We start from the raw sequence: 23,921 nt of genomic DNA, 5'->3' as shown, positions 1-23,921 counted from the left end.
AGAATCACTGCCGCACAGCAGCACAATGACAGAGCCTGGTGGTGGCATCAGTGTCAGGAGACCATATAGTGACTGAATGACAGCGTGGAGGTGTTGGCAGCATGAGGAGACCATTTAGTGGCTGAATGGCACAGCGTTGAGGTGTTGGCAGCATGAGGACACCATATAGTGGCTGAATGGCACAGTGTGGAGGTGTTGGCAGCATGAGGACACCATATAGTGGCTGAATGACACAGCTTGGATGAAGCTGAAGCATGAGGACACCATATAGTGGCTCAATGACACAGAATGGAGGTGTTGGCAGCATGAGGACACCATATAGTGGCTGAATGGCACAGTGTGGAGGTGTTGGCAGCATGAGGACACCATATAGTGGCTGAATGACACAGCTTGGATGAAGCTGAAGCATAAGGACACCATATAGTGGCTGAATGACACAGCACAGAGGTGTTATCAGCATGAGGAGACCATATAGTGGCTTAATGACACAGCATGGACATGTTGGCAGCATGAGGACACCATATAGTGGCTGAATGACACAGCATGGACATGTTGTCAGCATGAGGACACCATATAGTGGCTGAATGACACAGATTGGATGAGGCTGAAGCATGAGGACACCATATAGTGGCTGAATGACACAGCATGGAGGTGTTGGCAGCATGAGGACACCATATAGTGGCTGAATGACACAGCATGGAGGTGTTGGCAGCATGAGGAGACCATATAGTGGGTGAATGGCACAGCGTGGAGGTGTTGGCAGCATGAGGGCACCATATAGTGGCTGAATGACACAGCATGGAGGTGTTGTCAGCATGAGGAGACCATATAGTGGCTTAATGACACAGCATGGCCATGTTGGCAGCATGAGGACACCATATAGTGGCTGAATGACACAGCATGGACATGTTGTAAGCATGAGGACACCATATAGTGGCTGAATGACACAGCTTGGATGAGGCTGAAGCATGAGGATACCATATAGTGGCTGAATGACACAGCATGGAGGTGTTGGCAGCATGAGGAGACCATATAGTGGCTGAATGACACAGCATGAACATGTTGTCAGCATAAAGACACCATATAGTGGCTGAATGACACAGCTTGGATGAGGCTGAAGCATGAGGAGACCATATAGTGGCTGAATGACGCAGCATGGAGGTGTTGGCAGCATGAGGAGACCATATAGTGGATGAATGGCACAGCCCGGAGTTGCCAGCAGCATGAGTAGGCACTAGGCCTTCACAATCCCTAAGATTAAAAGATGAATTAAGAAATTTTAACTGAAGATTTTGGATAGCGGGTGCTACCTATGATAAAATTCGAAATTACCAGACCCAGGCCCCACAGCGGCATCAGTAACCCATATATTGCCTGAATGACACAGCCTGGAGTTGGCTGATGCACGAGTACACACCAGGGCTTCACAATCCCTCCAAAAAAAACACATTTATGCAAGGGTTAATAGCAGAAAATACCCCCCAAAATTTTTAACCCCATCTCTTCTGAGTATGGAGGTACCCCATAAGTTGATCTGAAGTGCACTACGGGTGAACTACACTGCTCAGAAGAGAAGGAGTCATATTTGGCTTTTTGAAAGCAAATTTTGCTCGGGGGCATGTCACATTTAGGAAGCCCCTATGGTGCCAGGACAGCAAAATAACCCCCACATGGCATACCATTTTGGAAACTAGACCCCTTAAAGAACGTAACAAGGGGTACAGTGAGCATTTACCCCCCACTGGTGTCTGTCAGATCGTTGGAACAGTGGGCTGTACAAATTTTTTTTATTTGCACAGCCCATGTTCCAAAGATCTGTCAGACACCAGTGGGGGGTAAATTTTCACTGCACCCCTCATTACATTCCGTGAGGGGTGTAGTTTCCAAAATGGGGTCACATGTGTTTTTTTTTTTTTTTTTTTTTGCGTTTGTCAAAACCGCTGTAACAATCAGCCACACCTGTGCAAATCACCTCAAATGTACATGGTGCACTCTCCCTTCTGGGCCTTGTTGTGCGCCCCCAGAGCACTTTGCGCCCACATATGGGGTATCTCCGTAGTCGGGAGAAACTGCATTTTGGGGGGCTTTTTTCCCTTTTACCTGTTGTCAAAATGAATAAGTAAGTCCAAAAGTATAGGGCAAAAAAATTAAAAAAACAAAACAAAAAACCGCCGGTGAATAGTATTGTTTGGACTTGCACAGTATGTAGCCAGCCCCTTGACAGATTAACAGGTTCAAAATGATGCAAATGCACTACAGTCCACTGAACAATCACGTATTTCTGAACAGCAGCAGGACCCAACAGTGCAGCACAACAAAAAAAAAAAAAAATCCAGGGATTAAACCCTAAATTGCACTCTGTCACACAATTCTGAGCAGCAGAAGTTTTGTGGAGCAAACAAATATAAACTCAATTGGGCTGAACAATGAGGAGATACGATGCTTCAGACAGTTCAGGCAGCTTGGAGATCTGTATGAGGCAGCTGACAGCTATCTGCTCCTCTCTGCTGCAATGCTCAATAACGTGAATAGGAGGTTTAGCTATCAATGATCCTTCTCAGTGTAACAACAAAGCACTCTGCACTCCTGCCTTTCCCTAATGCTGATGTGACTAGCAGTTGCAGTGTAACGCTGTGGTATGTGGTATGAGCTATTCACACACACACAGTCCCGTCCTCTCCATCTGAGTGCATAGATGAAATGAAGAGAGGCAAGATGGCCGCCGATTATATAGGGGCTGTGACATCACAGGGGTCAGTGAACACTGATAGGCTGCATCTCACATGTGATTCAGGGTCAGCCCGCCTACCTTCATTCCCGACGCTGTTTCCCACCCTCCCAAAGTCCCCTGCCCCATGTACTCACATGTGGATCCACCATCTTAGGTCCCCAATAGCCTGGAACGCTGTAAAATGGAGTTTAATGAAGCGATTCGCGCAATAGAATTGTGACGATATTCGTATTCGTTGCAAATCAAATTTTTCATGAAATTCGTAATGAATTCGGGTTCATCAACTTCGATTCGCTCATCTCTAGTTGAGACCACAGAAACGTTGTCCTATTTTTAGCTGGAATAAACCACTCTATATTTTTGCTACTCTGGTGTGCTGCAGACACTTTCTTCTTTTTCCTGCATTTTTGGACCCATATACTATTTTTCCTTTGCTTTGAGTGTGCGGCTTCGCAATTTTTTACATATATATATATATATATATATATATATATATGTACATATATATATATATGTGTATATATATATATATATATATATATATATATTTACAAAGAAAAATGAGTAACACATGTGCATATCATTTTTTTTCTCATGGTTGTCTTTCTACCGTCTCATTTTCTGTAAACAAAAAAAAAAAAAAATTTAAATCACATAATACAGATCTACCAAACAGAAACACAGAAATCAGGTAATCACTCAACATTCTACAAGATCACGGGGGGTCCCAGTGGTCGGACCCCCAAGATCTGTAACCTATCCCCTACCTTTGGATAGGGGATAAGTAAAGTTATGTTTCACTACAGAAAGGCTTTAATGATTACAGCCAAGTGTTTACTATTTTAAAGGGGTACTCCGCTGGAAAACATTTTTTTTTTAATCAACCGGTGTCAGAAAGTTAAACAGAATTTGTAAATTACTTCTATAAAAAAAATCTTAATCCTTCCAGTACTTATCAGCTGCTGTATGATCCACAGGAAGTTCTTTTCTTTTTCAATTTCCTTTCTGTCTGACCACAGTGCTCTCGTCTAACACCTATGTATCTAATATATTCTAATTTCTCACTTGTGATATGTAATTGCATACCTTTCTTACTTGCCTGATTTTACAATGTATTTAAGCTGGTGATATAGCCAAAGTCTCACCACTGCACCTTTGATGAAATACATTTTGTAAAAATAGACAGATAGACTAGATAGATAGATAGACAAACATGCACGTAGATTGGGGGGGGGGGGGGGGTCATTAATAGTGTGTGCTATTTTATATTAAAAAAAGTTGCCGTGGATTTGAAGTGTATGCAACAAAATGTATAAATGTTGCACGTCACTGGATGAATTTGGTGCACGGAAGGTCATGCTGACAGCTCAGAAGCTTTTGTAGGGCTGGTAGGAATTAGACCGAGATACAGTGTAAATGACGGCAGCCAAACTTGTGACATTTGCATAAAAGTCGCAGGTGGTGAATCAGTAACCACTGCAAGATGTGATCTAAAGCAGTCCACTATCTGGTTAAGGTTTAAAAGTACTCAAAAGAAAAAGTAGCAGAAAATTCGGACATAAACGGCTGCGACAAAATATAGACTGATGATTTCCCTTCATTCTGTTCACCAGCATTTACTCTTTAAATATGACATGAGAACAATTCTGGTAACATCAACTATGTTATATGCTATGAATTGGGCTGTAGCAGTATAAGCTGTGTCACACTGTGTTGTTGTTTGGCACATGATTGGTTGTCAGGGGTTGTATAGGTTGGAACATGGGAATGGAGCTTGTAAAATGTCATATAAGTATGGCACTGTGACTGCCAGTTCTTCCACATATGAAGTCATGTTGTAGGTTCTGTGATGCCACTACACGACCAGTGATTCTAGTAGTTAAAGCCATGTTCACACATGGTGCATGCATTGCAGATTTTATACTGTGTAAATCAATGTGAAAATCAAAGTATCAAATCTGCAGCATAAAATCCACACTCTATACTCTATGTGTGAACGTACCTCAATAGCAGAAGAGAGCATAAGTTCAGATAGGCTGTGTCTGTATGCTCACTCCTGATACACATGCAAAGCCTTATGGGGAGTATGGGCAAACAGGATACAGGCATAAAGTGCTGGCAGAGATCATGCTTGCTGAGATCCTCCTTTTTTAAGGAAGCACGCAAATGTCAGTGAGATGGATTCATGACCAAATAACAAGGTTAAAACGATAAGTATGAGTTAAGAAAATGAATGAGATGGACCTGGTCACAAAAGCTTGCAAGCTATGAGGAAATAGGGGTCACACAAAAGCAGAGCATCTTTTACACAATGGTTCAACCATCTTTTTAAAAACAATGGCAAAGATTTATCAAAACCTGTGCAGAGGAAACGTTGGCCAGTTGCCCATAGCAACCAATGAGATAGCTTCTTTCATTTTTCAGAGGCCCTTTGCAAAATTAAAGATGCAGTCTGATTGATTGGTTGCTATGGGAAACTGATCAACTTTTCCTCTAGACAGGTTTTGATAAATCTTCTCCAATTTGGTAACCATAACGCTGCATGAGACACTCAACATGCCATCTTGTCTGATCTATTTTTAACAGCATTACGGTTATGATTTACAGCAATGCCCATAGACCATAGACAACGATAGACAGGGGCTCTATACTGGTGTCACCCAGGAAGTCTCAGCTTTGTTTTAGGCCTAGTGGCCAAAATAGAAACTGCAAGATTTAAGGATTACTATAAATGCTACAATGCTACAACTCTATACAGCCCTGCATACAGTGATGCTATGTTTGTTGCACTATTTAAATAGACCACAGATTAAAGGAAAATAAAATGAATATTTACAAAATCATTTTTGAATGCATGTTTGTAAATTCAAATGTGCGATTTATGTTTGAGTTATGTTTGTAACATACAATATTGTAATGTCAATGTTTTTTCTTTCATAGGGTAAAGAACAATCTGAACAGTTTATACAGGAAATTTGCATGGATGTTTTAAAAGGTATGTTTTCATACTATAAAAAAAGTGCTTCTTATGAAATGGTTTATCATGTATTGTTATGCTTGTCATCTAGGAATTTTTACTCATTGGCAATCATATTGTTTTTTAACATAAGTATATCTCTTTTGAACTAAAAGTGCTTTATGCTGTATGCTACAGTGTTTATTTTCTATTTTTTCCATCTAATAGCACATTTACCATCCATACTTCATTCTGAAAGGATGCACAGTTGTGATCAGTGTAAAACTCAAGCAGGACCTCCTGGGACCCCAGGACCCCCTGGGCCACTTGGTTTGGAAGGTCCAAGGGGACATCCTGGATCACCTGGAAGAAATGGCTTTCCAGGCGGTGTAGGTCATCCAGGGCGACCAGGCATTCCAGGATATAAAGGTACAATGTGTGGGGCTGGGCGTTTGTTTTTTTTGCTTTCATTTTTTAAGTAGCATCATTATCAAGTACACTGTCAACCAATCTTCACAAATATTAACAGTAGAATGAGGCATATTAACCCCTTAAGGACTCAGGGTTTTTCCGTTTTTGCACTTTCGTTTTTTCCTCCTTACCTTTTAAAAATCATAACCCTTTCAATTTTCCACCTAAAAATCCATATTATGGCTTATTTTTTGCTTCGCCAATTCTACTTTGCAGTGACATTAGTCATTTTACCCAAAAATGCACGGCGAAACGGGAAAAAAAATCATTGTGCGACAAAATCGAAAAAAAAACGCCATTTTGTAAGTTTTGGGGGCTTTCGTTTCTACGCAGTGCATATTTCGGTAAAAATTACACCTTATCATTATTCTGTAGGTCCATACGGTTAAAATTATACCCTACTTATATAGGTTTGATTTTGTCGCACTTCTGGAAAAAATCATAACTACATGCAGGAAAATTTATACGTTTAAAAATGTCATCTTCTGACCCCTATAACTTTTTTATTTTTCCACGTATGGGGTGGTATGAGGACTCATTTTTTGCGCCGTGATCTGAAGTTTTTATCGGTATGATTTTTGTTTTGATCGGACTTTTTGATCACTTTTTATTCATTTTTTAATGGTATAAAAAGTGACCAAAATACGCTTTTTTGGACTTTGGAATTTTTTTGCGCGTACGCCATTGACCGTACGGCTTAATTAATGATATATTTTTATAGTTCGGACATTTATGCACGCGGTGATACCACATATGTTTATTTTTTATTTTTTTGACACTGTTTTATTTTTTTTATGGGAAAAGGGGGGTGATTCAAACTTTTATTAGGGAAGGGGTTAAATGACCTTTATTAACACTTTTTTTTTACATTTTTTTTGCAGTGTTATAGGTCCCATAGGGACCTATAACACTGCACACACTGATCTCCTATGCTGATCACTGGCGTGCATTAACACGCCTGTGATCAGCATTATCGGCGCTTGACTGCTCCTACATGGATCTCAGGCACGGAGCAGTCATTCGCCGATCGGACACCTGGGAGGCAGGTAAGAGCCCTCCCGGTGTCCGATCAGCTGTTCGGGACGCCGCGATTTCACCGCGGCAGTCCCGGACAGCCCGACTGAGCAGCCGGGTCACTTTCACTTTCACTTTAGAAGCGGCCGCTTCTAAAGGGTTAATACCGCACATCGCCGCGATCGGCGATGTGTGGTATTAGCCGCGGGTCCCGGCCGTTGATTAGCGCCGGGACCGACGCGATATGACGCGGGAGCCGGCGCAGGACGTAAATATACGTCCTGCGCCATTAAGGGGTTAAAACCTTTCAATAAATTTGTTAAAGAGCACCTGTCAACTTAAAGGGATACTACGCCCCTAGACATCTTATCCCCCCTATCCAAAGGCATCTGGCACCCCACCGTTCTGAACATTTATGTTCAGAATGCCAGTTTTGGGCAGGTGTGGTCCTGACGTCACACCCCCTCCATTCATATCTATGGGAGGGGGCGTGACGGGGAGGGGGCATGCAGGCTTTCACATGTCTTTTATAGAAAAGTCATCTTTCCAGCCACTTTGCCATTACCTAATCCAAAAAGTAAAGTGACCCTAAAACTTGTCTTTTCATAAATACCAGTTAAACATTTTAACCAAGCTAATAGCTAAACAACAATAAGGCTTTTCTTAATCAAGTGATTTTTTATGTCATATTTTGAGTCATAAGGGAAATTTTTCCTCTAGGATAGGGTAACTCGTCTCGACTTCATAAGGATTTTGTTGGTTGGACCTGAGTCTTTTTTGATCTTTATTAATTATGCAAGTGTAGAGAAATTGTATTAAAACTGTAACTGTATAACTGTATTACTGTATAGTGAAAAAAGTACATTCCTTTGAGTGATGAATCTTTATTCACCATCTTATAGGCTGATTAGCAAGTTTGGGTGTGACAAAGCCACAAACAATGCACCTTCTTCAAAAGTGTATGATCAGTTGAATGTTTGGTGTATGCCCCTAGAAACATTTTCAGAATAAAGATTCAGAAATTAACTATGCTATTGTGACTTAAAAAAATGTGCCATTTGGAACTGAAATAAAAAAAAAAAACATTACAAGTTAAGGTGGCTTTTAGAATGCAGTGGACAATGATCAGCTAGCTATCTGCTGGGGGTGGGGGCTACTTTTAGAAAATTTGATGTTTTGAGGAAATCACCCTTTTAAAATTCTAGGTCGGTGTTTTGTTTATAAACAAAGGAAACTTATTTTATATATATGAAATGCAAATATTCATACCTACAGGACTACCTGGAAAGCCTGGTTTGAAAGGAGATAAAGGAGATGCGGAGCCAGGAATACAAGGGCCACCAGGAATTCCAGGTATTGTAGATGCAACATATTGTCAAAATCAACATATCCAGGAACAGAAAAACAGAGCTACTATCTTTCAAAAACCTCTCCTTGTCTGTCTCCAAGTTGGGTGTGGCTCTGAAGCTCAGTTCCATTGAAGTGAATGGAGTCACGTTGTAGAACCACACCCAACCTGGAGACAGATGAAGCTGTTTTTTTCAAATAAATTAGCTCAGTTTTTATATTCTTGGATAACCCCTTTAAAATGTGTAATTTTTTGTAACTTGGAATCAACACCATACGACTCGTTTATTTGCAAAGTGTGGGAAATAACATTAGCTAAAAGGCCTTAAATGGGTACTACACTGGCCAGCCTTCGGAACATTTAATGCACGCTGCGGGTGTCAGCTATGCCCCCTTGTGACATCAGGCCATGCCCCCTCAATGCACGTCTATGGCAGAGGATGGGGTGGCAGTCATGCCCCCTTTCATAGACTTGCATTGAGGGGGCGGGGCGTGACATCACAAGGGGGCATGGCCGACCCCAGCAGCGCATGCACAGCGTTTGGAACTAAATGTTCAGAATGCTTGCCAGTGGAGTACCTCTTTAACCCCTTAATGACCCAGCCAATTTTCACTGTAGGACACGGCCATTTTTTGCACATCTGATCACTGTCACTTTAAACATTAATAACTCTGGTATGCTTTAACCTTTCATTCTGAATCCGAGATTGTTTTTTCGTGACATATTCTACTTTATGTTAGTGGTAAAAATTTTGTCGATACTTGCATCGTTTCTTGGTGAAAAATTCCAAAATTTGATGAAAAAAATTGAAAATTTTGCATTTTTTTAACTTTGAAGCTCTCTGCTTATAAGGAAAATGAATATTCCAAATAAATGATATATTGATTCACATATACAATATGTCTACCTTATGTTTTCATCATAAAGTTGACATGTTTTTACTTTTGGAAGACATCAGAGGGAAGTATAGCAGCAATTTTCCAATTTTTCACAATATTTTCAAAATCGAAATTTTTCAGGGACCAGTTCTGTTTTGAAGTGGATTTGAAGGGTCTTCTTTTTAGAAATACCCCACAAATGACCCCATTATAAAAAGTGCACCCCTCAAAGTATTCAAAATGACATTCAAAAGGTTTGTTAACCCTTTAGGTGTTTCACAGGAATAGCAGCAAATTGAAGGAGAAAATTCAAAATCTTCATTTTTTACACTGACATGTTCTTGTAGACCCAGTTATTGAATTTTTACAAGAGGTAAAAGGAGAGAAATCTTCCTAAAATGGGTAACTCAATTTCTCTTGAGTAAGAAAATACCTCATATGTGTATGTCAAGTGTTCGGCGGGCGCAGTAGAGGGCTCAGAAGGGAAGGAGCGACAGTGGGATTTTGGAGAGTGAGATTTTTGTGAAATGGTTTTTGGGGGGTATGTCACATTTAGGAAGCCCCTATGGTGCCAGAACAGCAAAAAAAAAACACATGGCATACTATTTTGGAAACTGCACCCCTCAAGGCACGTAGCAAGGGGTCCAGTGAGCCTTAACACCCCACAGGTGTTTGACGACTTTTTGTTAAAGTTGGATGTGAAAATGTATATTTTTTTCACTAAAATGCTAGTTTTCCCTCAAATTATTTTTTTTTACAAGGGATAATAGTACAAAATGACCCCCAAAAATTGTAACCCCATCTCTTCTGAGTATGGAAATACCCCATGTGTGGACGTCAAGTGCTCTGCTGGTGCACTACAATGCTCAGAAGAGAAGGAGCGCCATTGAGCTTTTGGGGAAAAAAATTTGGGAATGGAAGTCAGGGGCCATGTGCGTTTACAAAGCCCCCCGTGGTGCCAGAACAGTGGACCTCCCCCACATGTGACCCTATTTTGGAAACTACACACCTCACAGAATTTAATAAGGGGTGCAGTGAGTATTTACACCCCACTGGCGTTTGACAGATCTTTGGAACAGTGGGCTGTGCAAATGAAAAATTACATTTTTCATTTTCACGGACCACTGTTCCAAAAATCTGTCAGACACCTGTGGGGCGTAAATGCTCACTGTTCCCCTTATAACATTACGTGAGGGGTGTAGCTTCCAAAATTGGATCACATGTGGGTATTTATTTTTTTGCGTTTATGTCAGAACCGCTGTAAAATCAGCCTCCCCTGTGCAAATCACCAATTTAGACCTCAAATGTACATAGTGCGCTTTCACTCCTGAGCCTTTTTGTGCGTCTGCAGAGCATTTTACGCCCACATATGGGGTATTTCCGTACTGAGGAGAAATTGCATTACAAATCTTTAGGGTCTTTTTTTCCTTTTAACACTTGTGAAAATAAAAAGTATGGGGCAACACCAGCATGTTAGTGTAAATTTTTTTTTTTACACTAACAAGCTGGTGTAGCCCCCAACTTTTCCTGTTCATAAGGGGTAAAAGGAGAAAAAGCCCCCCAAAATTTGTAGTGCAATTTCTCCCGAGTACGGAGATACCCCATATGGGGCCCAAACTGTTTCCTTGAAATACAACAGGGCTCTGAAGTGAGAGAGCGCCATGTACATTTGAGGGCTAAATTAGGGATTGCATAGGGGTGGACATAGGGGTATTCTATGCCAGTGATTCCCAAACAGGATGCCTCCAGCTGTTGGTAAATTCCCAGCATACCTGGACAGTCAGTGGCTGTACGGAAATGCTGGGAGTTGTTGTTTTGCAACAGCTGGAGGCTCCGTTTTGGAAACAGTGCCATACAATACGTTTTTAATTTTTATTGGGGAGGACAGTGTAAGGGGTGTATATGTAGTGTTTTACTCTTTATTATGTGTTAGTGTAGTGTTTTTAGGGTACATTTGCACTGGCGTGTTACGGTGAGTTTCCCGCAAGGAGTTTGCGCTGCGGTGAAAAATTTGCCGCAGCCCAAACTTGAAGCAGGGAACTTACTGTAAACCTGCCCGTGTTAATGTACCCTCTACGTTCACATGGGGGGGGGCAAACCTCCAGCTGTTTCAAAACTACAACTCCCAGCATGTACTGACAGACTGTGCATGCTGGGAGTTGTACTTTTGCAACAGCTGGAGACACACTGGTTGGAAAACCTTCAGTTAGGTTCTGTTACCTAACTCAGTATTTTCTGTTTGCTGTTTGAGCATGCTGGGATTTGCAGTTTTGCAACATCTGGAGCGCTACAGTTTTAGAGAACACTGCAAAATGATCTCCAAACTGTGGTCCTCCAGCTAATGCAAAACTACGAATCGCAGCATGCCCAGACAGCAAACAGTTGTTTGGGCATGCTAGGAGTTGTAGTTTTGTAAGATCTGGAGGGCTACAGTTTAGGGACCACTATATAGTGGTCTCAAACTGGAGCCGTCCAGCTGTTGCAAAACTACATATTCCAGCATGCCCAAACAGCGGTCTGGGCATGCTGGGAGTTGTAGTTTTGCAACATCTGGATGGCTACAGTTAGAGACCACTGTATAATGGTCTCAAACTGTACCCCCCAGATGTTCCTTGGCAACTCACCGGCTTCTGTCGGAATTGTACCGCAAGTCATCGCCGCCCGCCGATCTCCGTCGCCCGCAGCCTCCGACGCCCGCCCGGATCGGTAAGTGGATCTTCGGCGCCGGTCCCCATCGTTTCCCCATCCTGCCCCGCCTATAGTGGGAGGGCAGGATGGGGAAAATGAAAGTTAACCCCCCCGCCCCCGATCTGCTATTGGTGGTCACGTCTAGACCACCAATAGCAGGGATAGGAGGGGTGGCACCCCTGCCACCTCACTCCTATCCCTTCAGGGGGATCGTGGGTGTCTAAGACAACCGCAATCCCCCTTATATTCCGGGTCACCGGGTCACCATAGACCCGTAATGACCCGGAATCGCGCAAATCGCAAGTGTGAATTCACTTGCGATTTGCCGCGATTGCTGACATGGGGGGGTCTGATGACCCCCCTGGGCGTTTGCACGGGATGCCTGCTGAATGATTTCAGCAGGCATCCCGGTCCGATCCCCGCCCGGCGCGGCAGGGGCCGGAATTCTCCATGATATAAGCGTACTTCATGGGTCCTTAAGTACCAGGGTGTCATGACGTATGCGTACGTCAAGGGTCCTTAAGGGGTTAAAAGCTCCCCTAAGAACAATGTTCCTGTAAGTCTAAAAAATTCTAGTTGCTGAAATATATGACCAGAGCTTAACAAGTTGTTACACTTTGCTATATAAGAAGTTATACTTTAACATTTACTTATCTGCTAAATCCACTTTATTTGCTAATGCAGGACCCATGGGATCACCAGGAGTAAGCAAAGAAGGTCAACCTGGATTACCAGGACCCCCAGGCCGAGATGGAGAGCGTGGACCTCCTGGAACGCAAGGTTCCCCAGGACAACCAGGAATTTGTGATCCATCCGTTTGTTTTAGTGCAATTGTTGGAAGAGATCCATTTAGAAAAGGACCAAATTATTAACAGTATTTTTTAAGCAGAATTTTTTTTTTGTCTTTGCGTCTTTCATGTCTCAGGAACATTTTTAATGGTCAGCTTCACACAAGTACCTCTTTTTAAATAATAAAAAAAAAGTCTTCAGAAAAAAAGCCATAGGATAACTGAATCTGAAGGCTGAATGTGGTGACATGTATCTGAAGTAAGCTCTACTTTAATTGTATATTTATCTATCTGTAAGGTAAGCAGATATAAAACTGTGAAATTGTTTCACATCAAGTCCTGTTACATAAAATGTGTAATTAGAATAAGAATATCATATTTTTGTGTTAAAACTACATATTATGTCAAAAGAGAATATGAAATCTAATTTAAAAAATAGACTCTTTTTCTGAGAAAGTCCAAATTATATGCTAAATGATGTACCCTACATGAAAGACAATGATCATCATTTGGACCAGAATTAAAACATTTTTTACCAACAATCTAATATCATCAAACATAATAATGTCTTTATTTACAAATTTATATATTAAAATACTTTTGACATGTCATAGAGACATGTTTTGCTGGAATGAAGATTATCAGTTAGTATACATATACTACCGGTATGCAGATACTACTATTAAATATTACTCCAGGGTTAGGCTGATACAGTTCAATTTTTTTTTAATCAAAAACAGTTCATTATTCACATCATAAATCACCTGTTACAGTCCCAAATGCTACACATATTATAAAAAGTGTGTCAGTGCTGTACACAATATATACATACCCTATTACATTATTAGGGCTACAAATATACCTATCTTACCTGGGGCCACAAATATTAAAACTTAAAGAAAACTTTAAGTAATACTGGAACCACTTAGACCACCAGAAAAGTACATGCTTTCATATGTAACAGGAAGTGGCCTGTCCAGCCTTTCCTGGCACCTTTCAACCCTCTCTCCTCTGCAACAAGCTTTGCCCCTGTTGTTTATTTCAAGTGCTGTTGATAAATACATTTTGCCTTCTCTAAAAGGACAAGAAGAGCAGTGATTTTACAGGCCAATCTATACAATGATTTGCTGCAGAGTTATACAACTGCCCTTACACTGAGTTCTGTGCAGACTCTTTAGTGTGTCCAGGAGATTCTGCTTGACACTACTATCTTGTTCTAAGAGCTGACAGGGACAAACCCCTGACAAGGACAAAGGCTTAAGCTGTAACTCATATGATACTGTATAGTGTAAGTTAGGGAACAGAAGTTTTATGTCAATGATTTATCACTTGCTGCTGCAAGTGCAGTAATGAGACCTAACCCCATCTGTCTCTGCAAAGCTAGAAGCTTCATGGAAAATATAGGCTGCATATTCCAGCATCCATGTCCCTGCTACAGTGATGAATTTAACCCTGGCAGATGTAGTTCTTACTGGCTAGATTTATTCTTTCATATACATCTACTAAAAGACTGTTAATACAATTCACACTGTCTAAAGAAGCACAGTGAACCCACCTACTACCACATAAAACCTCCCAGACATGTTTTACCATACAAGGTCTCAATATACTACAACACAGCAGTGTGGTGGACCTAGAAGCAGTGGAGTGAAGGCATGGGCTCTATGTAAGAAGGTGGATGCTATGTAGCGCATAAGACTTTTTTTTATATCAATTAATGGAACAAATTAAAGCAAAATGCAGATTGCATGAGTATATTATTGGTCCTGTTTAGCTAACTGGAATATAAGGTCTGTAGGCTCTCATTCCTATGTTATAGGATTATGAGGAGCGTAGTGAAGCTCCTGTCATGGGATAGCTGGCAAAGGCAGTGTGGCACTCTGGGCAATGTTCTGTTGGGAAACCTTTGGTCCTGGCATTCATGTGGATGTTACTTTGACACACATAATCTACATATTGCTGCCGCCATGAACATCCTGGATCATGCACAACAGTAGTATTTCCTAATAACTACAGGATAATGCACCTTATCACACAGCAAAATACCAAAGAGGTAAGGGTGTTGACTTGGCTCGAAATTACCGAGATCTAAATCTGATCAAAAAAGTAGAAATTAGCAAATTTTTTTGTACATTTTTATTTGGCCAATTTACTGAATTTTCCCCAAAATTTGGTTCAATCCGAATTTATTTGCGGTGAATTGTTATTTAAAAAAAGCTATTTCCGGGCTACAGAGAGCCTCAATAGGGGTGTAGAACACTTTGCATTGTTGTAACACGCATAGGGAGTGTGCCATGTTAGTAAAATAATACTATTATTCAGTATGACATGCAGATTACAGGTGTCACTATAAGAATCACTGCCCCACTGCGGCACAATGACAGAGCCTGGTAATTGGAAAGAGCAAACTTTAAATCCTTTTTTGAGGACCCATTGGAGGGCCAGTCTGGTGCCAGCAGCTGCGGTAATTCCAGCTCCAATAGTATATAATTGCTGCAGGGTATAAGTTGCTGCAGTGAAAAAGCTCGTATATGTATCTTAAAATCGAGCTGGCAGTCCGCCGCAAGGCCAGCTATCACCTGTACCAGCCCCTGCCTCTCAACGCAACCACATGCTTATGACTGAGTGTCCACTCAGTGCCCGAAGCGTTTACTTTGAAAAAATACTGTCAAACTACAAGATCAATATAACAAGGAGACCACATGGCGGCAAAATAACACCGTCTGGAGGTGGCGGCACAATGACAGAGTAGTCATTGTCAGTTTGTCCCCCCTCTCAGTGGTGCAGACAGGCTTCTGGATAGATCCTGCCAGAATCAAGTCATGCACATGTATGTAAACACAGCTGGTACTGTGAAACTATGTATAAAGCTGTGAATGTTTCACTTAATCAGTTACGGTTTAATTTTCTCGCTCCATACTGTTTCTTTGGATTCTTGGGGTAATTCCAGAAATAATATATGATGACTAGAGATGATTGAATTTTATGAAAAATTAGATTTGTCCGATTAGATGAATTTTATGAAAAAAATTGCTTTGATATCAATTTATTTGTGTCGAGTAGCTATTTAAAACTGACATGAGCCAGACCAAATGGTGACCAAATGGTGGCAGACTGACACAGCATGGAGGTGGCAGCAGCAGTCACAGTAATTCCAGCTTCAATAGTATATAATTTCTACTACAAGATCAATATAAACCATAACATGGCAGCACAATGACAGAGCCTAGAGGTGACAGCAGCTTGACAAAACCATAGGGCCTCACAATTGAAAAGATTAAATATATGTTTTACAATGTAAATTGAAGATTTTAAATAGATGGTGAACATAAAAATGTTATATTAATGTGCCAGCAGCATGAGGAGACCACATGGCAGCAGAACGACACAGCCTGGAGGTGACGGCAGCATGAGGAGACCATATAGTGTCAGAATGACACAGCATCGAGGTGGCAGCAGCAGTAATTCCAGCTCCAATAGTGTATAATTACTACTACAAGATCAATATAACAAGATCACATGGTCGTACAATGACAGAGCCTAGAGGTGGCAGCAGCCTGAAGAGACCATAGGGCCTCACAATTCAAAAGAGCAAATATATTTTTTACAATGTAAATTGAAGATTTTAAATAGATGGTGAACATAAAAATGTTATATTAATGTGCCAGCAGCATGGGGAGACCACATGGCGGACGAATGACACAGCTTGGAAGTGGCGGCAGCATGAGGAGACTATATAGTGGTAGAATGACACAGCTTGGAGGTGGCAGCAGCAGTTGCAGTAATTCCAGCTCAAATAGTGTATAATTAATACTTCAAGATCAATATAACAAGATCACATGGTGGCACAATGACAGAGCCTAGAGGTGGCAGCAGTAGTTGCAGTAATTCCAGCTCCAATAGTGTATAATTACTACTACAAGATCAATAAAACAAGATCAAATGGCGGCACAATGACAGAGCCCAGAGATGGCAGCAGCCTGATGAGTCCATTGGGCCTCAGAATTGAAAAGATGAAAGATATTTTTAAAAATGTGAATTGAACATTTTAAATAGATGGTGAACACAAAAATTTTATATTAATGTGCAAGCAGCATAAGGAGACCACATGGTGGCAGAATGACACAGCCTGGAGGTGGCGGCAGCATGAGGAGAACATATGGTGGCAGAATGACACAGCCTGGCGGTGGCGGCAGCATGGGGATACCATATAGTGGCAGAATGACACAGCCTGGAGATGGCATCAGCATGAGAAGAACATATGGTGGCAGAATGACACAGCCTGGAGGTGGTGGCAGCATGAAGAGACCATTTAGAGACAGAATAACAAAGCAAGGAGGTGCATCATCATGAGGAGAACATATGGTGGCGGAATGACACAGCCTGGAGTTGGCATCAGCATGAGGAGGACATATGGTGGCAGAATGACACAGCCTGGAGGGGGCATCAGCATAAGGAGAACATTTGGTGGCAGAATGACACAGACTGGAGGTGGCATCAGCATGAGGAGAACATATAGTGACAGAATGACACAGCCTGGAGGTGGCATCAGCATGAGGAGAACATGTGGTGGCAGAATGACAGAGACTGGAGGTGGCATCAGCATGAGGAGAACATATGCTGGCAGAATGACACAGGCTGGAGGTGGCATCAGCATTAGGAGAAGATATGGTGGCAGAATGACACAGCCTGGAGGTGGCATCAGCATGAGGAGAACATTTGGTGGCAGAATGACACAGACTGGAGATGGCATCAGCATGAGGAGAACATATAGTGACAGAATGACACAGCCTGGAGGTGGCATCAGCATGAGGAGAACATATGGTGGCAGAATGGCACAGCCTGGAGGTGGCATCAGCATTCGGCGAGATATGGTGGCAGAATGACACAGCCTGGAGGTAGCATCAGCATGAGGAGAACATATGGTGGCAGAATGACACAGCCTGGGGGTGGCAGCAGCATGAGGAGACCCTATAGTGGCATAATGACACAGCCTGGAGTTGACATCAGCAAGAGGAGAACATATGGTGGCAGAATGACACAGCCTGAAGGAGGTGGCATCAGCATGAGGAGAACATATGGTGGCAGAATGACCCAGCCTGGAGGTGGCATCAGCATGAGGAGAACATATGCTGGCAGAATGACACAGCCTGGAGGTGGCATCAGCATTCGGCGAGATATGGTGGCAGAATGACACAGTCTGGAGGTAGCATCAGCATGAGGAGAACATATGGTGGCAGAATGACACAGCCTGGGGGTGGCGGCAGCATGAGGAGACCCTATAGTGGCAGAATGACACAGCCTGGAGTTGACATCAGCAAGAGGAGAACATATGGTGGCAGAATGACACAGCCTGGAGGAGGTGGCATCAGCATGAGGAGAACATATGGTGGCAGAATGACACAGCCTGGAGGTGGCATCAGCATGAGGAGAAGATATGGTGACAGAATGACACCGTCCGGAAGTGGCATCAGTATGAGGGGAAGATATGGTGGCAGAATGACACAGCCTGGAGGTGGCATCAGCATGAGGAGAACATATAGTGGCAGAATGACACAGCCTGGGAGTGGCGGCAGCATGAGGAGACCATATAGTGGCAGAATGACACAGCCTGGAGGTGGCATCAGCATGAGGAGAACATATGGTGGCAGAATGACACAGCCTGGAGGTGGTGGCAGCATGAGGAGACCATATAGTGACAGAATGACACAGCCTGGAGGGTGCATCAGCATGAGGAGAACATATGGTGGCAGAATGACACAGCCTGGAGGTGGCATCAGCATGAGGAGAACATATGGTGGCAGAATGACACAGCCTGGAGGTGGCATCAGCATGGGGAGAATGTATGGCGGCAGAATGACACATCGTGGAAGTGGCATCAACATGAGGAGAACATATGGTGGCAGAATGACACAGGCTGGAGGTGGCATCAGCATGAGGAGAACATATGGTGGCAGAATGACACAGGCTGGAGGTGGCATCAGCATGAGGAGAACATAAGGTGGCGGAATGACAAAGCCTGGAGGTGGCATCAACATGAGGAGACCATATGGTGGCAGAATGACACAACCTGGAGGTGGCACCAGCAAGAGGAGAACATATGGTGGCAGAATAACACAGCCTAGAGGTGGCGGCAGTATGAGGAGACCATTAAGTGGCTGAATGACACACCCTGGAGGTGGTATCAGCAGCATCAGAAGTCCTGAAAGGGACAAAGTGGGGCGATGGGTGGCAATACGAGTACCCGCTGACAAAGGTGGGTGAAAGAAGGAGCACTTGGCATCATATGTGTGGCACCAGGCGGGTGGCAGGATCAGAATAGTAGCTGAGGCAGGTAGGCAGAAGTAAGTATTGAGGATATACTTTACGTAAAACTTAAAGGGGTATTCTGGGATCTAAGCTTTTATCCCATATTCAGAAGGATAGGGGATAAAATGTCTGATCGTGGGGGGCATTCTATGCGGGGCTGCGTCTCCAGTGTTTGAAACTTCCGGGTTTCCAAGACTGGAGACGTAACGTAATGTCAAACCCCCTCTGTGACATCATGCCACGCCCCCTCTATTCATGTCCATGGGAAAGGGTGTCACATCGACAGGCTCAATGACTGGCCCACCTTCTGTTCCACATAATTGTGCAGGGCTGTTACTGCCTTTTTCCCAAAGAAATTACGGCTTGGAACCCTCCACCTCGGCTCGGCACAAGCCATCAATTCTCTGAAAGGTGCAGAGTCCACCACTTGAAAAGGGAGGGACTGCAGCAACAGCAACTTGGACAGGAGCATATTCAGCTTCCGCACCGTTGGATGAGTGGGTGCATACTGCTGTCTCTTGGACATGGCTCTGCTGATGGATTGCTGCCGGAATGACTGACTCGAAGTAGGAGTAGCAGGAGCATCTGGACCAAGAGAAGATGGGTATGACAGACAGCTCCCTTCGGCTGAGGTGGTGGAGCCTTGGCTGGCTGAAACAGGGAGTGGCTTGCCACTGGGAGATGCAGCAGGCTGGACCACCCCATCGGAGCCACGGTTTTCTCAGGTTGCTTTATGGTGACGCTGCATATGTTGATGCAGGGCCGTGGTGTCAACATTGGGACCCTGGCCATGCCTCACCTTCTGCCGACATATCTTTCATGTTACCATGTTAACATCCTCCAGATGCTTGATGAAAAACTGCTATACTGCTGAGTAGCTTATTTCCCCCCAACAGTCTGCACTGACTGACTGCTACTGGCGCCGACTCCAGGAGCCCCTGTTCCACTACCTCCCGGGCAGGTTGGCTGCAGCAAAGCAGGTGGTCTACCCTGGTCACGTTTGGCTCCAGACTTCCCACTGCCGCAACCATGCTAACTCCCAACCATGCTAACACCTTGCTGGCTCAGCCGCTGCCTCACTGGCAACCTGCAACTCTCTTCTCCTGATGAAGATGAAGCCCTTTCTGCACCCAGCTCCCAAGTGTGATTGGCTTCATCATCATTGAGTTGTATCCACACGTCACTGATGTTCTCCTCAGGTTCCTCAACAGTGTCTGCTTCAGGAGCACCACCTCCCACGCGACTCTCCTCATCACTACTTAATTGCCTAGTGGAGGAAGCAGCAGATGTCTCCTCCAATTCTTAGCTGGACAGTAGCTGCTGACTGTCCTCTAATAGATCGTCCTCACTAAATAGTAGAGCTGAACCCACAGCATACGATACTTCTGCAGGGAAGGGAGCAGCATAGGACAGAGGCAATTGGAGGACAGGGATTGCTCCCGGGCCATGCCAAAAAAGCTTGTTGTGTGGTTGTAGGGTTGTGTCTAAGGAACCCACTGACTGTTGACTGGGGGTGTCAGATGTCACTTGGGATGAAGTGGATGACCGAGTTAACCAATCAATGACGGCAGAGGGGTTGCTGGTCGAGACATGACCCCTAGCTGATACCGGGACTCCTGCTGCCATGCACCCCTAGTCTGCTGCGACCTATGTCTGCACCTGATGAAATTTTGCTCTTTGCTTGTCCTGGCACTTCTCTGCCTGATATACTTACACACCAGCTGAGTGCGTATATGTTATAGTTATGAGAGGAGGACAATACGCTCCACTACGCTTCCAACTCCATTAGGCTACAAAAGCAGCTGTGTAGTTTTGGCTGACCTTTCAGAGTAACTAAGCCCTTATGACTTTAACACGAACAAAATCATACACCACATAGGTGTACGTGCAGTTTACACTTATGAGCGGAGGACAATACGTTCCACTATGCTTAAAACTGTATTAGGCTACAAATTCAAGTGTGTAGCTTTTTCTGGCCTTTCACAGTAACTGGCCCAAATTAGTTTAACTGGAAAAAAAAATCGTACACCACGTAGCTGTATGTACAGTTTACTCTTATGAGAGGAGGACAATACACTCCACTATGCTTAAAACTGTATTAGTCTACAAAAACAAGTGTGTAGCTTTGACTGGCCTTTCACAGTAGCTTCCCCAGATTAGTCTCCCTGTTACGCCGAGCGCTCCGGGTCCCCGCTCCTCCCCGGAGCGCTCGCAACTTCCTCGCAATCGCAGCGCCCCGGTCAGACCTGCTGACCGGGTGCGCTGCGATACCTCTTCCAGCCGGGATGCGATTCGCGATGCGGATGGCGCCCGCTCGCGATGCGCACCCCGGCTCCCGTACCTGACTCGCTCTCCGTCAGTCCTGTCCCGGCGCGCGCGGCCCCGCTCCTTAGGGCGCGCGCGCGCCGGGTCTCTACGATTTAAAGGGCCACTGCGCCGCTGATTGGCGCAGTTGGTTTAATTAGTGTATTCACCTGTGCACTTCCCTATATAACCTCACTTCCCCTTCCCTTCCTTGCCAGATCTTGTTGCCATCGTGCCAGTGAAAGCGTTTCCCAGTGTGTTCCTAGCCTGTGTTCCAGACCTCCTGCCGTTGCCCCTGACTACGATCCTTGCTGCCTGCCCCGACCTTCTGCTACGTCCGACCTTGCTCTTGTCTACTCCCTTGTACCGCGCCTATCTTCAGCAGTCAGAGAGGTTGAGCCGTTGCTAGTGGATACGACCTGGTTGCTACCGCCGCTGCAAGACCATCCCGCTTTGCGGCGGGCTCTGGTGAAAACCAGTAGCAGCTTAGAACCGGTCCACTAGCACGGTCCACGCCAATCCCTCTCTGGCACAGAGGATCCACCTCCAGCCTGCCGAATCGTGACAGTAGATCCGGCCATGGATCCCGCTGAAGTTCCACTGTCAGTTGTCGCCGACCTCACCACGGTGGTCGCCCAGCAGTCACAACAGATAGCGCAACAAGGCCACCAGCTGTCTCAACTGACCGTGATGCTACAGCAGCTACTACCACAGCTCCAGCAATCATCTCCTCCGCCAGCTCCTGCACCTCCTCCGCAGCGAGTGGCCGCTTCCGGCCTACGACTATCCTTGCCGGATAAATTTGATGGGGACTCTAAGTTTTGCCGTGGCTTTCTTTCACAATGTTCCCTGCACTTGGAGATGATGTCGGACCAGTTTCCTACTGAAAGGTCTAAGGTGGCTTTCGTAGTCAGCCTTCTGTCCGGAAAAGCTCTGTCATGGGCCACACCGCTCTGGGACCGCAATGACCCCATCACTGCCTCTGTACACTCCTTCTTCACGGAGATTCGAAGTGTCTTTGAGGAACCTGCCCGAGCCTCTTCTGCTGAGACTGCCCTGCTGAACCTGGTCCAGGGTAATTCTTCCGTTGGCGAGTACGCCATCCAAATCCGTACTCTTGCTTCCGAATTATCTTGGAATAATGAGGCCCTCTGCGCGACCTTTAAAAAAGGCCTATCCAGCAACATTAAAGATGTTCTGGCCGCACGAGAAATTCCTGCTAACCTGCATGAACTTATTCATCTAGCCACTCGCATTGACATGCGTTTTTCCGAAAGGCGTCAGGAGCTCCGCCAGGATATGGACTTTGTTCGTACGAGGCATTTTTTCTCCCCGGCTCCTCTCTCCTCTGGTCCTCTGCAATCCGTTCCTGTGCCTCCCGCCGTGGAGGCTATGCAAGTTGACCGGTCTCGCTTGACACCTCAAGAGAGGACACAACGCCGCATGGAGAATCTGTGCCTGTACTGTGCCGGTACCGAACACTTCCTGAAGGATTGTCCTATCCGTCCTCCCCGCCTGGAAAGACGTACGCTGACTCCGCACAAAAGGGAGACAGTTCTTGATGCTTCTGCTTCTCCACGCCTTACTGTGCCTGTGCGAATATCTTCCTCCATCTTCTCCTTCTCTACTATGGCCTTCTTGGACTCCGGATCTGCAGGAAATTTTATTTTGGCCTCTCTCATCAACAGGTTCAACATCCCGGTGACCAGTCTCGCCAGACCCCTCTACATCAATTGTGTTAACAATCAAAGATTGGACTGTACCGTGCGTTACCGCACGGAACCCCTCCTAATGTGCATCGGACCTCATCACGAAAAAATTGAGTTTTTGGTCCTCTCCAATTGCACTTCCGAAATTCTCCTTGGATTACCGTGGCTTCAACGCCATTCCCCAACCCTTGATTGGTCCACAGGAGAAATCAAGAGCTGGGGTACTTCTTGTTTCAAGGACTGTCTTAAACCGGTTCCCAGTACTCCCTGCCGTGACCCTGTGGTTCCCCCTGTAACCGGTCTCCCTAAGGCTTATATGGACTATGCTGACGTATTTTTGCAAAAAGCAAGCTGAGACTTTACCTCCTCACAGGCCTTATGACTGTCCTATTGACCTCCTCCCGGGCACTACTCCACACCGGGGCAGAATTTATCCTCTGTCCGCTCCAGAGACTCTTGCTATGTCTGAATACATCCAGGAAAATTTAAAAAAGGGGTTTATCCGCAAATCCTCCTCTCCTGCCGGAGCTGGATTTTTTTTTTGTGTCCAAAAAAGATGGCTCCCTGCGTCCTTGCATTGATTACCGCGGACTTAATAAAATCACGGTAAAGAACCGCTACCCTCTACCTCTTATCTCAGAACTCTTTGATCGCCTTCAAGGTGCCCACATCTTTACCAAACTGGACTTAAGAGGTGCTTATAATCTCATCCGCATCAGGGAGGG

The 23,921-nt window shown here is 44.4% G+C and overlaps 1 protein-coding gene across 1 annotated transcript in view; it reads left to right on the top strand.

Moving 5' to 3' along the window:
• The window catches only part of COL21A1 (collagen type XXI alpha 1 chain), a 320,958-nt gene extending 307,229 nt beyond the window's left edge, over positions 1-13,729 (top strand). Inside the window, exons 27-30 of the mRNA XM_056565755.1 lie at positions 5,672-5,726; positions 5,916-6,116; positions 8,448-8,525; positions 12,771-13,729. Of these exons, the coding sequence (XP_056421730.1) occupies positions 5,672-5,726; positions 5,916-6,116; positions 8,448-8,525; positions 12,771-12,958 (522 nt within the window). The 3' untranslated portion in view covers positions 12,959-13,729. The remainder of the gene's footprint in view (positions 1-5,671; positions 5,727-5,915; positions 6,117-8,447; positions 8,526-12,770) is intronic.
• The last annotated feature ends 10,192 nt before the right edge of the window (positions 13,730-23,921 follow it).

Source organism: Hyla sarda, chromosome 3, assembly GCF_029499605.1.
Source record: "Hyla sarda isolate aHylSar1 chromosome 3, aHylSar1.hap1, whole genome shotgun sequence".
Taxonomy (NCBI): domain Eukaryota; kingdom Metazoa; phylum Chordata; class Amphibia; order Anura; family Hylidae; genus Hyla; species Hyla sarda.
The sequence above is the reverse complement of the archived record's forward strand: the minus strand, read 5'-3'. Positions and strand labels throughout refer to the sequence as shown.